General features: G+C 45.7%; 1 protein-coding gene across 2 annotated transcripts in view; it reads left to right on the top strand.

The window, feature by feature from the left end:
- Positions 1 to 15,421, top strand: part of gli1 (GLI family zinc finger 1) — a 140,017-nt gene that overhangs the window by 106,718 nt on the left and 17,878 nt on the right. For both annotated transcript variants that reach the window (XM_052526462.1, XM_052526463.1), the window contains 7 exons: positions 4,583 to 4,824; positions 6,765 to 6,854; positions 8,017 to 8,215; positions 10,425 to 10,572; positions 10,814 to 10,921; positions 11,261 to 11,398; positions 13,654 to 13,803. In XM_052526462.1, coding sequence (XP_052382422.1) covers positions 4,583 to 4,824; positions 6,765 to 6,854; positions 8,017 to 8,215; positions 10,425 to 10,572; positions 10,814 to 10,921; positions 11,261 to 11,398; positions 13,654 to 13,803 — 1,075 coding nt within the window. The remainder of the gene's footprint in view (positions 1 to 4,582; positions 4,825 to 6,764; positions 6,855 to 8,016; positions 8,216 to 10,424; positions 10,573 to 10,813; positions 10,922 to 11,260; positions 11,399 to 13,653; positions 13,804 to 15,421) is intronic.

Genomic DNA, 15,421 nt, shown 5'->3' with positions numbered 1-15,421 from the left:
TTAGAGTGTAGAGGCGACAGCGTAGCCTAGTGGTTTGAGTGTAGAGGAGGCAGCATAGCCTCGTGGTTAGAGTGTAGAGGCGGCAGCGTAGCCTAGTGGTTAGAGTGTAGAGGCGGCAGCGTAGCCTAGTGGTTAGAGTGTAGAGGCGGCAGCGTAGCCTAGTGGTTAGAGTGTAGAGGCGGCAGCGTAGCCTAGTGGTTAGAGTGTAGAGGCGGCAGCGTAGCCTAGTGGTTAGAGTGTAGAGGCGGCAGCGTAGCCTAGTGGTTAGAGTGTAGAGGCGGCAGCGTAGCCTAGTGGTTAGAGTGTAGAGGCGGCAGCGTAGCCTAGTGGTTAGAGTGTAGAGGCGGCAGGGTAGCCTAGTGGTTAGAGTGTAGAGGTGGCAGCGTATCCTAGTGGTTAGAGTGTAGAGGCGGCAGGGTAGCCTAGTGGTTAGAGTGTAGAGGCGGCAGGGTAGCCTAGTGGTTAGAGTGTAGAGGCGGCAGGGTAACCTAGTGGTTAGAGTGTAGAGGCGGCAGCGTAGCCTAGTGGTTAGAGTTTAGAGGCGGCAGCGTAGTGGTTAGAGTGTAGAGGCGGCAGCGTAGCCTAGTGGTTAGAGCGTTGGACTAGTAACCGAAGGTAACCGACAGGTTGCAATTCAAACCCCCGAGCTGACAAGGTACAAGGTACAAATCTGTCGTTCTGCCCCTGAACAGGCAGTTAACCCACTGTTCCTAGGCCGTCATTGAAAATAAGAATTTGTTCTTAACTGACTTTCCTAGTTAAATAAATGTAAAATAAAAATAAAAAATTGTTGCGAAATAGGAAGCTTCCGATTCTCAATTTAATTTTGGATTGGAGATGTTTAATGTGAGTCTGGAAGGAGAGTTTACAGTCTAACCAGACACCTAGGTATTTGTAGTTGTCCACATATTTTGAGTCAGAACCGTCCAGAGTAGTGATGCTGGATGGGCGAGCAGGTGCGGGCAGCGATCGGTTGAAGAGCATGCATTTAGTTTTACTTGCATTTAAGAGCAGCTGGAGGCCACGGAAGGAGAGTTGTATGGCATTGAAGCTCATCTGGAGGTTAGTTAACACAGTGTCCAAAGAAGGGCCAGAAGTATACAGAATGGTGTCGTCTGCATAGAGGTGGATCAGAGAATCACCAGAGCGACATCATTGATGTATACAGAGAAGAGACTCGGCCCGAGAATTAAACCCTGTGGCACCCCCATAGAGACTGGCAGAGGTCCGGACAATAGGCCCTCCGATTTGACATACTGAACTCTATCAGAGAAGTAGTTGGTGAACCAGGCGAGGCAATCATTTGAGAAACCATGGTTGTTGAGTCTGTCGATAAGAATGTGGTGATTGACAGAGTCAAAAGCCTTGGCCAGGTCGATGAATACGGCTGCACAGTAATGTCCCTTATCGATGGCAGTTATGATATTGTTTAGGACCTTGAGCGTGGCTGAGGTGCACCCATGACCAGCTCTGAAACCAGATTGCATAGCGGAGAAGGTACGGTGGGGTTCGAAATGGTCGGTAATCTGTTTGTTGACTTGGCTTTCGAAGACCTTAGGAAGGCAGGGTAGGATAGATATAAGTCTGTAGCAGTTTGGGTCTATAGTGTCTCCCCCTTCGAAGAGGGGGATGCCCGCGGCAGCTTTCCAATCTTTGTGAATCTCAGACTATAAGAAAGAGAGGTTGAACAGGTTAGTAATAGGTGTTGCAACAATTTTGGCAGGTAATTTTAGAAAGAGAGGACCCAAGTCAGCTGATTTGTAGGGGTCCAGATTTTGCAGCACTTTCAGAATATCAGCTATCTGGATTTGGGTGAAGGAGAAATGGGGGAGGCTTGGGTGAGTTGCTGTGGGGGGTGCCAGGTAGTTGACCGGGGTAGGGATAGCCAGGTGGAATGCATGGCCAGCCGTAGAAAAATGCTTATTGAAATTCTTAATTATAGTGGATTTATCGGTAGTGACAGTGTTTCCTAGCCTCGGTGCAGTGGGCAGCTGGGAGGAGATGCTCTTATTCTTCATGGATTTATCGGTAGTGACAGTGTTTCCTAGCCTCGGTGCAGCGGGCAGCTGGGAGGAGATGCTCTTATTCTTCATGGATTTATCGGTAGTGACAGTGTTTCCTAGCCTCGGTGCACCTGGGAGGAGATGCTCTTATTCTTCATGGATTTGTCCCAGAACTTTTTTGAGTCTGTGCTTCAGGATGCAAATTTCTGCTTGAAAAAGCTAACCTTAGCTGTCCTAACTGCCTGTGTATATTTGTTCCTAACTTCCCTGAAAAGTTACATATCCCAGGGGCTGCTCGATGCTAATGCAGAACACCACAGGATGTTTTTTGTGTTGGTTAAGGGCAGTCAGGTCTGGAGAGAACCAAGCGCTATATCTGTTCCTGCTTCTACATTTTTTGAATGGAGCTTATTTAAAATGGTGAGGGAAGCATCCTCTACTGACGGGATGAGGTCAATGTCACTCTCTCTGTCTCCCTCCCCATTTGTCCCTTTCACTCCCTCTCTCCCTCTCTGTCTGACTGAGTGCAGGGTAACCTCCCTCTATCTCTTTCACCCTCTCTCTACCTCTCTCTGTCCCTCTCTCTATCTATCCCTCTAACTCTCTCTCTATCCCTCTCCCTCTCTCGTAGTTGGTTGTGTAACTGCACTGTCTGGTCCTGATATCTTTATCTCGCTGTGTGTCTCTGTTTGTCTCTGTGTGTCTCTGCGTGTCTCTGCATGTCTCTGTGTGTCTCTGTTTGTCTCTGTTTGTCTCTGTGTGTCTCTGTGTGTCTCTGTTTGTCTCTGTTTGTCTCTGTGTGTCTCTGTTTGTCTCTGTTTGTCTCTGTGTGTCTCTGTTTGTCTCTGTTTGTCTCTGTGTGTCTCTGTGTGTATCTGTGTGTCTCTGTGTGTCTCTGTTTGTCTCTGTGTGTCTCTGTTTGTCTCTGTTTGTCTCTGTTTGTCTCTGTTTGTCTCTGTGTGTCTCTGTGTGTCTCTGTGTGTCTCTGTTTGTCTCTGTGTGTCTCTGTTTGTCTCTGTGTGTCTCTGTGTGTCTCTGTTTGTCTCTGTGTGTCTCTGTGTGTCTCTGTTTGTCTCTGTTTGTCTCTGCATGTCTCTGTGTGTCTCTGTTTGTCTCTGTTTGTCTCTGTGTGTCTCTGTGTGTCTCTGTTTGTCTCTGTGTGTCTCTGCATGTCTCTGTGTGTCTCTGTTTGTCTCTGTTTGTCTCTGTGTGTCTCTGTTTGTCTCTGTTTGTCTCTGTGTGTCTCTGCATGTCTCTGTGTGTCTCTGTGTGTCTCTGTTTGTCTCTGTTTGTCTCTGCATGTCTCTGCGTGTCTCTGTGTGTCTCTGTTTGTCTCTGTGTGTCTCTGTGTGTCTCTGTTTGTCTCTGTGTGTCTCTGTGTGTCTCTGTTTGTCTCTGTTTGTCTCTGCATGTCTCTGTGTGTCTCTGTTTGTCTCTGTTTGTCTCTGTGTGTCTCTGTTTGTCTCTGTGTGTCTCTGTGTGTCTCTGTTTGTCTCTGTTTGTCTCTGCGTGTCTCTGTTTGTCTCTGTTTGTCTCTGTGTGTCTCTGTTTGTCTCTGTTTGTCTCTGCGTGTCTCTGTGTGTCTCTGTTTGTCTCTGTTTGTCTCTGCGTGTCTCTGTGTGTCTCTGTTTGTCTCTGTGTGTCTCTGTGTGTCTCTGTTTGTCTCTGTTTGTCTCTGTGTGTCTCTGTTTGTCTCTGTTTGTCTCTGTGTGTCTCTGTGTGTCTCTGTTTGTCTCTGTTTGTCTCTGTGTGTCTCTGTGTGTCTCTGTTTGTCTCTGTGTGTCTCTGTTTGTCTCTGTTTGTCTCTGTTTGTCTCTGTGTGTCTCTGTTTGTCTCTGTTTGTCTCTGCGTGTCTCTGTTTGTCTCTGTTTGTCTCTGTGTGTCTCTGTTTGTCTCTGTTTGTCTCTGCGTGTCTCTGTGTGTCTCTGTTTGTCTCTGTGTGTCTCTGTGTGTCTCTGTTTGTCTCTGTGTGTCTCTGTTTGTCTCTGTTTGTCTCTGTGTGTCTCTGCGTGTCTCTGCATGTCTCTGTGTGTCTCTGTGTGTCTCTGCGTGTCTCTGCGTGTCTCTGCGTGTCTCTGTGTGTCTCTGTGTGTCTCTGTTTGTCTCTGTTTGTCTCTGCATGTCTCTGTGTGTCTCTGTGTGTCTCTGTTTGTCTCTGTGTGTCTCTGTTTGTCTCTGTGTGTCTCTGTGTGTCTCTGTTTGTCTCTGTGTGTCTCTGTGTGTCTCTGTTTGTCTCTGTTTGTCTCTGCATGTCTCTGTGTGTCTCTGTTTGTCTCTGTTTGTCTCTGTGTGTCTCTGTGTGTCTCTGTTTGTCTCTGTGTGTCTCTGTTTGTCTCTGTTTGTCTCTGCGTGTCTCTGCATGTCTCTGCGTGTCTCTGTGTGTCTCTGTGTGTCTCTGCATGTCTCTGCGTGTCTCTGTGTGTCTCTGTGTGGCTCTGTGTGTCTCTGTGTGTCTCTGCATGTCTCTGCGTGTCTCTGTGTGTCTCTGCGTGTCTCTGCATGTCTCTGTGTGTATATGTGTGTCTCTGTGTGTCTCTGCGTGTCTCTGCGTGTGTCTGTGTGTCTGTCTGCTTGTCTAGTCTTACTCCATCAGGAAGGTCACCCTACAGTGATGTGTCATCGCTCCGTGCTCCACTCCACAACGGCCAGCCTATGGACTGCAGGAACATGTACAACCCTATGACCCCTAACCCCATGACCCCTAATCCCAGGACCAACCCTAACTCTGGGGTCAACCCCATGGACCAGTACATGCGGCCCCCTCTGGCCCCCCCACTGCACAGCATGATGGGACACCGTGGCATGAATCAGTTCTCCGATGGTGAGCCAGTCCTTTATTAATTCCATGGTTGCAGAGCTACCGGTAATTTACCAAAGTTACCAAAATCTTCAGGAATTTTGGTAATTAACAGAAAATCTATGGCAAATCTATTGTCGGTTTTGTAATTTATACTTAAATAACTTATTTTTTAAAATTCATATAAATTCATATTAAAGTCCATATTGTCCAGGAGTTTCTAATAGATGGCCCATTTGGTTTAAGAGAAAAGAGACTAATTAATGGAAAATGCATCTAATCAACAATGGCATTATTTTCAATTACTTAGAACTCGTCCAGCTATTGACTTTTTTCACAACTGCCACCAGTTTGACGCAAAAACATTGACAACAAATACATATTGACAGTTTTTTTTTATGAATAAGGATATTTCATGCTAAAATCCCCATATTAAACATCAATGTTAGTCACTAAAATCAATCAATCAATCAAATGTATTTCTAAAGTCCTTCTTACATCAGCCGATGTCTCAAAGTGCTGTACAGAAACCCAGCCTAAAACCCCAAACAGCAAGCAATGCAGGTGTAGAAGCACGGTGGCTAGGAAAAACTCCCTAGAAAGGCCAAAAACTAGGAAGAAACCTAGAGAGGAACCAGGCTATGAGGGGTGGCCAGTCCTCTTCTGGCTGTGCCGGGTGGAGATTATAACAGATCATGGCCAAGTTGTTCAAATGTTCATAGATGACCAGCAGGGTCAAATAATAATAATCACAGTGGTTGTAGAGGGTGCAACAGGTCAGCACCTCGGGAGTAAATGTCAGTTGGCTTTTCATAGCCGATCATTCAGAGTATCTCTACCACTCCTGCTGTCTCTAGAGAGTTGATAACAGCAGGTCTGGGACAGGTAGCACGTCCGGTGAACAGGTCAGGGTGCCACAGCCGCAGGCAGAACAGTTGAAACTGGAGCGGCAGCACGGCCAGGTGGACTGGGGACAACAAGGAGTCATCAGGCCAGGTAGTCCTGAGGCTTGGTCCTAGGGCCCAGGTCCTCCGAGAGAAAGAAAGAACGGCCATGTCCTAAAGCAGTCAGAATGGCCATGTCTTAAAGTAGTCAGAATGGCCATGTCCTAAAGTAGTCAGGATGGCCATGTCCCTTAAGTAGTCAGAATGGCCATGTCCTAAAGCAGTCAGAATGGCCATGTCCTAAAGCAGTCAGAATGGCCATGTCCCTTAAGCAGTCAGAATGGCCATGTCCTAAAGTAGTCAGAATGGCCATGTCTTAAAGTAGTCAGAATGGCCATGTCCTAAAGTAGTCAGAATGGCCATGTCTTAAAGTAGTCAGAATGGCCATGTCTTAAAGTAGTCAGAACGGCCATGTCTTAAAGTAGTCAGAATGGCCATGTCTTAAAGTAGTCAGAATGGCCATGTCCTAAAGTAGTCAGAATGGCCATGTCCTAAAGTAGTCAGAACGGCCATGTCTTAAAGTAGTCAGAATTGCCATGTCCTAAAGCAGTCAGAATGGCCATGTCTTAAAGTAGTCAGAACGGCCATGTCTTAAAGTAGTCAGAATTTCCATGTCCTAAAGTAGTCAGAATGGCCATGTCCTAAAGTAGTCAGAATGGCCATGTCCCTTAAGCAGTCAGAATGGCCATGTCCTAAAGTAGTCAGAATGGCCATGTCCCTTAAGCAGTCAGAATGGCCATGTCCTAAAGTAGTCAGAATGGCCATGTCCCTTAAGCAGTCAGAATGGCCATGTCCTAAAGTAGTCAGAACGGCCATGTCTTAAAGTAGTCAGAATGGCCATGTCTTAAAGTAGTCAGAATGGCCATGTCTTAAAGTAGTCAGAATGGCCATGTCCCTTAAGCAGTCAGAATGGCCATGTCCTAAAGTAGTCAGAATGGCCATGTCCCTAAAGCAGTCAGAACGGCCATGTTCCTTAAGCCAGTAATAATGTGATTATTCTCCTTCTGTGTGTTTGTCCAGGTGGAAACAGCTCCCCCTACTGTCAGAACAACCTCATGTCATCCCACTATGGCTTCCCCCACGGCCACGGATCAGACCACATGGGAGGTGGTAAGAAAATAACATGCTGTTCATTAAGGCATCAAATGGAAGACAAACGACTGAAACAGGGAGGGACTAACCTGGACTTCCCCCTCTCTACCCCTCCCTGTTCCCTGTTCCCCACTCCCCATCCCCCTCTCTACCCCCTCCCTGTTCCCCACTCCCCATCCCCCTCTCTACCCCCTCCCTGTTCCCCACTCCCCATCCCCCTCTCTACCCCCTCCCTGTTCCCCACTCCCCATCCCCCTCTCTACCCCCTCCCTGTTCCCCACTCCCCATCCCCCTCTCTACCCCCTCCCTGTTCCCCACTCCCCATTCCCCTCTCTACCCCCTCCCTGTTCCCCACTCCCCATCCCCCTCTCTACCCCCTCCCTGTTCCCCACTCCCCATCCCCCTCTCTACCCCCTCCCTGTTCCCCACCCCACTCCCCATCCCCCTCTCTCCCCCTCCCTGTTCCCCACTCCCCATCCCCCCTCTACCCCCTCCCTGTTCCCCACTCCCCATCCCCCTCTCTCCCCCTCCCTGTTCCCCACTTCCCATCCCCCTCTCTACCCCCTCCCTGTTCCCCACTCCCCATCCCCCTCTCTACCCCCTCCCTGTTCCCCACTCCCCATCCCCCTCTCTACCCCCTCCCTGTTCCCCACTCCCCATCCCCCTCTCCCCCCCTCCTGGCTCCTTTCTCCTGTTTCCCCCAATCCCCCACTCCTCTCTCTCCCCCTTCTTGCTCCTTTCTACCCCCAAACCCCTCTCCCTCCTTTCTCCTGTCTCCCCCAATCCCCCCCTCCTCTCTCTCCCCCTTCTTGCTCCTTTCTACCCCCAACCCCTCTCCCTCCTTTCTCCTGTCTCCCCCAATCCCCCACTCCTCTCTCTCCCCCTCCTGTCTCCCCCAATCCCTCCTCCTCTCTCTCCCCCTCCTGGCTCATTTCCCCTGTCTCCCCCCAATCCCCCACTCCTCTCTCTCCCCCTTCTTTCTACCACCAACCCCTCTCCCTCATTTCCCCTGTTTCCCCCAATCCCCCACTCCTCTCTCTCCCCCTCCTGTCTCCCCCAATCCCTCACTCCTCTCTCTCCCCCCTCCTGGCTCATTTCCCCTGTCTCCCCCCAATCCCCCACTCCTCTCTCTCCCCCTTCTTTCTACCCCCAACCCCTCTCCCTCCTTTCTCTTCCTCAGGTTGGCGGTTCTCCACGCCTCGCTCCATGCTGAAGCTGAGTAAGAAGCGTGCTCTGTCCATCTCTCCTCTTTCTGACGCCAGCATGGACCTCCACACGGTCATCAGGACCTCTCCTAACTCACTGGTGGCATTTGTCAACTCACGATGTGGACCAAATGGAGGCTCCTCCTATGGACATCTGTCTGTTGGTGCTATGAGGTTAGAGCCTTACACTATACTAAACTATAGTACACTATACTGTAATATACTAAACTATAGTACACTGTACTATACTGAACTATACTATAATGTACTATACCGTACTATACTGTACTATACTATATTATACTGTACCATACTATACTGTCCTATACTATACTGTACTGTACTATACCACATACCCAATGGAGCCAACTCCTATGGACATCTGTCTGTTGGTGCCATGAGGTTAGAGCCTTACACTATACTAAACTATAGTACACTATACTATACTGTACTATACTATAATGTAATATACCGTACTATACTGTACTATACTATATTATACTGTAGCATACTATACTGTGCTATAATGTACTATACTATATTATACTGTACTATACTGTACTATACTACAGACCCAATGGAGCCAACTCCTATGGACATCGGTCTGTTGGTGCTATGAGGTTAGAGCCTTACACTATACTAAACTATAGTACACTATACTGTAATATACTGTGCTATACTGTGCTATACTCTGCTGCACTATGCCGTACTATACAATACTGTACTGTATTGTACTGTACTTTGTTGTACTATACTGTATTATACTGTGCTGTACTATACTATACTGTACTATACTGTACTGTATTACACTGTACTGTACTTTGTTGTACTGTACCTTGTTGTACTGTACTGTATTACACTGTACTGTATTACACTATACTGTACTGTGCTGTACTGTACTATACTGTACTGTACTATACTGTACTGTGCTATACTGTACTGTACGGCACTATACTGTACTGTACTGCACTATACTGTACTATACTGTACTGTACTACACTATACTGTACTATACTATACTATACTGTGCTATACTGTACAATACTATACTGTACTATACTGTACTATACTGTACTGTACTGTACTACACTGTACTGTACTACACTACACTGTACTATACTATACTGTACTGTACTATACTGTGCTATACTGTACTATACTGTACTGTACTATACTGTACTGTACTATACTGTGCTATACTGTACTATAATGTACTATACTGTGCTATACTGTACTATACTGTGCTATACTGTACTGTACTGTACTGTACTACACTATACTGTACTATACTGTACTGTACTACACTATACTGTACTGTACTACACTACACTGTACTATACTATACTGTACTGTACTATACTGTGCTATACTGTACTATACTGTACTGTACTATACTGGACTGTACTATACTGTGCTATACTGTACTATACTGTACTATACTGTGCTATACTGTACAATACTATACTATACTGTACTATACTGTACTATACTGTACTGTACTATACTGTACTGTACTACACTATACTGTACTATACTGTACTATACTGTACTGTACTACACTATACTGTACTGTACTACACTACACTGTACTATACTGTACTATACTATACTGTGCTATACTGTACTATACTGTACTGTACTATACTGTACTGTACTATACTGTGCTATACTGTACTATACTGTACTATACTGTGCTATACTGTACAATACTATACTATACTGTACTATACTGTACTATACTGTACTATACTATACTGTACTATACTGTACTATACTGTGCTATACTGTACAATACTATACTATACTGTACTATACTGTACTATACTGTGCTATACTGTACAATACTATACTATACTGTACTATACTGTACTATACTGTGCTATACTGTACAATACTATACTGTACTATACTGTGCTATACTGTGCTATACTATACTATACTGTACAATACTGTACTATACTGTACTATACTGTACTATACTGTACTGTACTATACTGTGCTATACTGTACTATACTGTGCTATACTGTACAATACTATACTATACTGTACTATACTATACTGTACTGTACTGTACTGTACTGTACTGTACTGTACTGTACTGTACTACAGACCCAACAGTCTGGAGGTCAGATCTCCAGAACATTTCCTATAGAACTGGAACACAATAGAAGTCAATAATAGACATCCTTTGGCTTCATAGTCGCTTTGTATTGAAATGTCATCTGGAAATTCATCAACTATCATCAGCTTTATTCTATGTGGGCAGTGTTATATCCATAGACATCAAGATGATTGTATATAATCATTCCCCATTCAGTTGAATGTTTATCAGTAACTGTGATCTGTTTAAAATAACCATATGTCTTGTCTCCTGTATGGCAGTCCGTCTATCGGTCTCTCCAACTCCATGAACTACCAGTCCAGACAACAAGGCTCAATGTACGGTGGACACACCCCGGGACCCTGCCACGCCCCTACCACCAGAATACCCCCACACAACCCCCGACTCCACCCACCCAAACATGGACACGTAAGACTATTAATGATTGTCTTGAGACACCTGCTTCGGGCTCCACCTGAAAAAGACAAGTCGTACAGAGAAACATTCTAAAACAACTACAGTATGTAAGTTGAATAGTACTGACATGTTTTTTGGTGTGTAGCTGTAGAAATAGGCGGTGCAGGCCAGTGTGATGGTGTTTAACCAGCCATTCTAACGTACCATGGATGTGACAGAGTGTAACTCTGACTTGGTCTCTGTTGCTGTGTAGCTGAAGACAGAACCCGGACTGGGCAATGTGATGGATGGGATCAATATTAAGTGTCTGGAGGAGAGATCCGAGGGAGACATGGCCAGCCCTTCTTCCACTGGCACACAGGTAACAAATTACACTACACGCTCAACCACACAACACACACACACAACCACGGGTAACACTACACACTCAGACACACACAAACACACACACTCAACCACACATAACACACACATAACAACACTACATACTCAACTCTCAATCACAACTTTAAACATAGTTGAATTTTGCTAACGATTTCTGTGTGAGAGATGGTCATTGTGAGAGACAGAGATGGTGTGTGTGTGTGTGCATGTTATGGTGTTTTAACAACTGCTACCCATACATTACTTGATGTAATGCCACGTGAGTACCATGAACGTCCTGGTGTTGTTGAACCCTGACCTCTTGACCTGTACCCAGGATCCTCTGCTGGGTCTGCTGGACTGCCGGGAGGATCTGGATAGGGAGGAGAAACCGGAGCCAGAGGTCATCTATGAGACCAACTGCCACTGGGAGAGCTGCAGCAAGGAGTTTGACACGCAGGAGCAGCTAGTGCACGTGAGTACGTTAGGGACAGGAGCAGCTAATGCACGCGAGTACGTTAGGGACAGGAGCAGCTAGTGCACGTGAATAGGGACAGGAGAAGCTAGTGCACGTGAATAGGGACAGGGAAAGCTAGTGCACGTGAATAGGGACAGGAACAGCTAGTGCACGTGAATAGGGACAGGGGAGGCTAGTGCACGTGAATAGGGACAGGATAGGCTAGTGCATGTGAATTTGGACAGGAACAGCTAGTGCACGTGAATAGGGACAGGAAAGGCTAGTGCATGTGAATTTGGACAGGAACAGCTAGTGCACGTGAATAGGGACAGGGAAAGCTAGTGCACGTGAATAGGGACAGGATAGGCTAGTGCATGTGAATTTGGACAGGAACAGCTAGTGCACGTGAATAGGGACAGGAAAGGCTAGTGCATGTGAATTTGGACAGGAACAGCTAGTGCACGTGAATAGGGACAGGAGAAGCTAGTGCACGTGAATAGGGACAACTCTCAGTCTAAAGTAGTTGTCTCTATCTCTGTCTAGAGTAGTGGTCTTTAACTCTCAGTCTAGAGTAGTGGTCTCTAACTCTCAGTCTAGAGTTGTGGTCTCTATCTCTGTCTCGTGTAGTGGTCTCTAACTCTCAGTCTAGAGTAGTGGTCTCTATCTCTCAGTCTAGTGTAGTAGTCTCTAACTCTCAGTCTAGAGTAAGTCTCTACTCTCAGTCTAGTGTTGTCGTCTCTAACTCTCAGTCTAGAGTAACAGTCTCTACTCTCAGTCTAGGGGAGTGGTCTCTAACTATCAGTCTAGGGGAGTGGTCACTATCTCTCCGTCTAGGGGAGTGGTCTCTAACTATCAGTCTAGGGGAGTGGTCTCTATCTATCAGTCTAGGGGAGTGGTCTCTAACTATCAGTCTAGGGGAGTGGTCTCTATCTCTCAGTCTAGGGGAGTGGTCTATAACTATCAGTCTAGGGGAGTGGTCTCTATCTATCAGTCTAGGGGAGTGGTCTCTATCTATCAGTCTAGGGGAGTGGTCTCTATCTCTCAGTCTAGGGGAGTGGTCTCTAACTATCAGTCTAGGGGAGTGGTCTCTAACTCTCAGTCTAGGGGAGTGGTCTCTATCTCTCAGTCTAGGGGAGTGGTCTCTATCTCTCAGTCTAGTGTAGTAGTCTCTAACTCTCAGTCTAGGGGAGTAGTCTCTAACTCTCAGTCTAGGGGAGTAGTCTCTAACTCTCAGTCTAGGGGAGTGGTCTCTAACTATCAGTCTAGGGGAGTGGTCTCTATCTATCAGTCTAGGGGAGTGGTCTCTATCTCTCAGTCTAGTGTAGTAGTCTCTAACTCTCAGTCTAGGGGAGTAGTCTCTAACTCTCAGTCTAGGGGAGTGGTCTCTATCTCTCAGTCTAGGGGAGTGGTCTCTATCTCTCAGTCTAGGGGAGTGGTCTCTATCTCTCAGTCTAGGGGAGTGGTCTCTAACTCTCAGTCTAGGGGAGTGGTCTCTAACTCTCAGTCTAGGGGAGTGGTCTCTATCTATCAGTCTAGGGGAGTGGTCTCTATCTCTCAGTCTAGTGTAGTAGTCTCTAACTCTCAGTCTAGGGGAGTAGTCTCTAACTCTCAGTCTAGGGGAGTAGTCTCTAACTCTCAGTCTAGGGGAGTGGTCTCTATCTCTCAGTCTAGGGGAGTGGTCTCTATCTCTCAGTCTAGGGGAGTGGTCTCTAACTCTCAGTCTAGGGGAGTGGTCTCTAACTCTCAGTCTAGGGGAGTGGTCTCTAACTATCAGTCTAGGGGAGTGGTCTCTAACTCTCAGTCTAGGGGAGTGGTCTCTATCTCTCAGTCTAGTGTAGTAGTCTCTAACTCTCAGTCTAGGGGAGTAGTCTCTAACTCTCAGTCTAGGGGAGTAGTCTCTAACTCTCAGTCTAGGGGAGTGGTCTCTAACTATCAGTCTAGGGGAGTGGTCTCTATCTATCAGTCTAGGGGAGTGGTCTCTATCTCTCAGTCTAGTGTAGTAGTCTCTAACTCTCAGTCTAGGGGAGTAGTCTCTAACTCTCAGTCTAGGGGAGTGGTCTCTATCTCTCAGTCTAGGGGAGTGGTCTCTATCTCTCAGTCTAGGGGAGTGGTCTCTATCTCTCAGTCTAGGGGAGTGGTCTCTATCTCTCAGTCTAGGGGAGTGGTCTCTAACTCTCAGTCTCGAGTAGTTAGTCTAGAGAACACATAACACAGCATTCTGGTAAAGACTGAACACTCTTGACATGGCATTAACATATCTCTCTCTTCCACAGCACATCAACAATGAGCACATCCACGGGGAGAAGAAGGAGTTTGTGTGCCACTGGCAGGAGTGTTCCAGGGAGCAGAGACCATTCAAAGCCCAGTACATGCTGGTGGTTCACATGCGTAGGCACACAGGAGAGAAACCACATAAGTGTACTGTGAGTATGCTACTTACTGTAGCCTGGTCTCTCTCTCTCTCTCTCTCAAACCGACCTTTGAAATGAATTGTTAAATTAATTTTAATTCAGTTTAGAATCACATTTTTAATTAATCAACTAATGACATTTCAAAGATCAGTTTAAGAGAGAGAGAGGGGTACAGTAAAGGTAGTTTACTCACAGTGCATGTATGTGGCTTTCATGATGATTCTCTACCTGACACTGATTGAATCAGATGTTGGCTTTCAGTCGACATAATGTATGTTTGTACATAATGTATGTTTGTACATAATGTATGTTTGTACATGTGTTTCAATTTGATGGGTGTTATAAAACATTGTGAATCTGTTTCAGTTTGAGGAGTGTAATACGATCCCTGTTGTTTCAGATGGAAGGCTGTATGTAATAATATGTCTGTTGTTTCAGATGGAAGGCTGTATGTAATAAGATGTCTGTTGTTTCAGATGGAAGGCTGTATGTAATAAGATCCCTGTTGTTTCAGATGGAAGGCTGTATGTAATAAGATCCCTGTTGTTTCAGATGGAAGGCTGTATGTAATAAGATCCCTGTTGTTTCAGATGGAAGGCTGTATGTAATAAGATCCCTGTTGTTTCAGATGGAAGGCTGTATGTAAATAAGATCCCTGTTGTTTCAGATGGAAGGCTGTATGTAATAAGATCTCTGTTGTTTCAGATGGAAGGCTGTATGTAATAAGATCCCTGTTGTTTCAGATGGAAGGCTGTATGTAATAAGATCCCTGTTGTTTCAGATGGAAGGCTGTATGTAATAATATGTCTGTTGTTTCAGATGGAAGGCTGTATGTAATAAGATCCCTGTTGTTTCAGATGGAAGGCTGTATGTAATAATATGTCTGTTGTTTCAGATGGAAGGCTTTATGTAATAAGATGTCTGTTGTTTCAGATAATGACATTTCAAAGATCCCAGTTTCAGATGGAAGGCTGTATGTAATAAGGTAGTTTAGATGGAAGGCTGTATGTAATAAGATCCCTGTTGTTTCAGATGGAGGCTGTATGTAATAAGATCCCTGATTGTTTCAGATGGAAGGCTGTATGTAAATAAGATCCCTGTATGTTTGTAGATGGAATGTATGTTTGTACATAATGATCTCTGTACATTGTTTCAGATGGAAGGCTGTATGTAATAAGATCCCTGTTGTTTCAGATGGAAGGCTGTATGTAATAAGATCCCTGTTGTTTCAGATGGAAGGCTTTATGTAATAAGATCCCTGTTGTTTCAGATGGAAGGCTGTATGTAATACGATCCCTGTTGTTTCAGATGGAAGGCTGTGTGTAATAAGATCCCTGTTGTTTCAGATGGAAGGCTGGATGTAATAAGATCCCTGTTGTTTCAGATGGAAGGCTGTATGTAATACGATCCCTGTTGTTTCAGATGGAAGGCTGTATGTAATAATATGTCTGTTGTTTCAGATGGAAGGCTGTATCTAATAAGATCCCTGTTGTTTCAGATGGAAGGCTGTATGTAATAAGATCCCTGTTGTTTCAGATGGAAGGCTGTATGTAATAAGATGTCTGTTGTTTCAGATGGAAGGCTGTATCTAATAAGATCCCTGTTGTTTCAGATGGAAGGCTTTATGTAA

The sequence above is a fragment of the Oncorhynchus keta genome, chromosome 10 (assembly GCF_023373465.1).
Source record: "Oncorhynchus keta strain PuntledgeMale-10-30-2019 chromosome 10, Oket_V2, whole genome shotgun sequence".
Classification (NCBI taxonomy): domain Eukaryota; kingdom Metazoa; phylum Chordata; class Actinopteri; order Salmoniformes; family Salmonidae; genus Oncorhynchus; species Oncorhynchus keta.
Note: the sequence above shows the minus strand (reverse complement) of the source record. Positions and strands in the feature narration are given on the sequence as shown.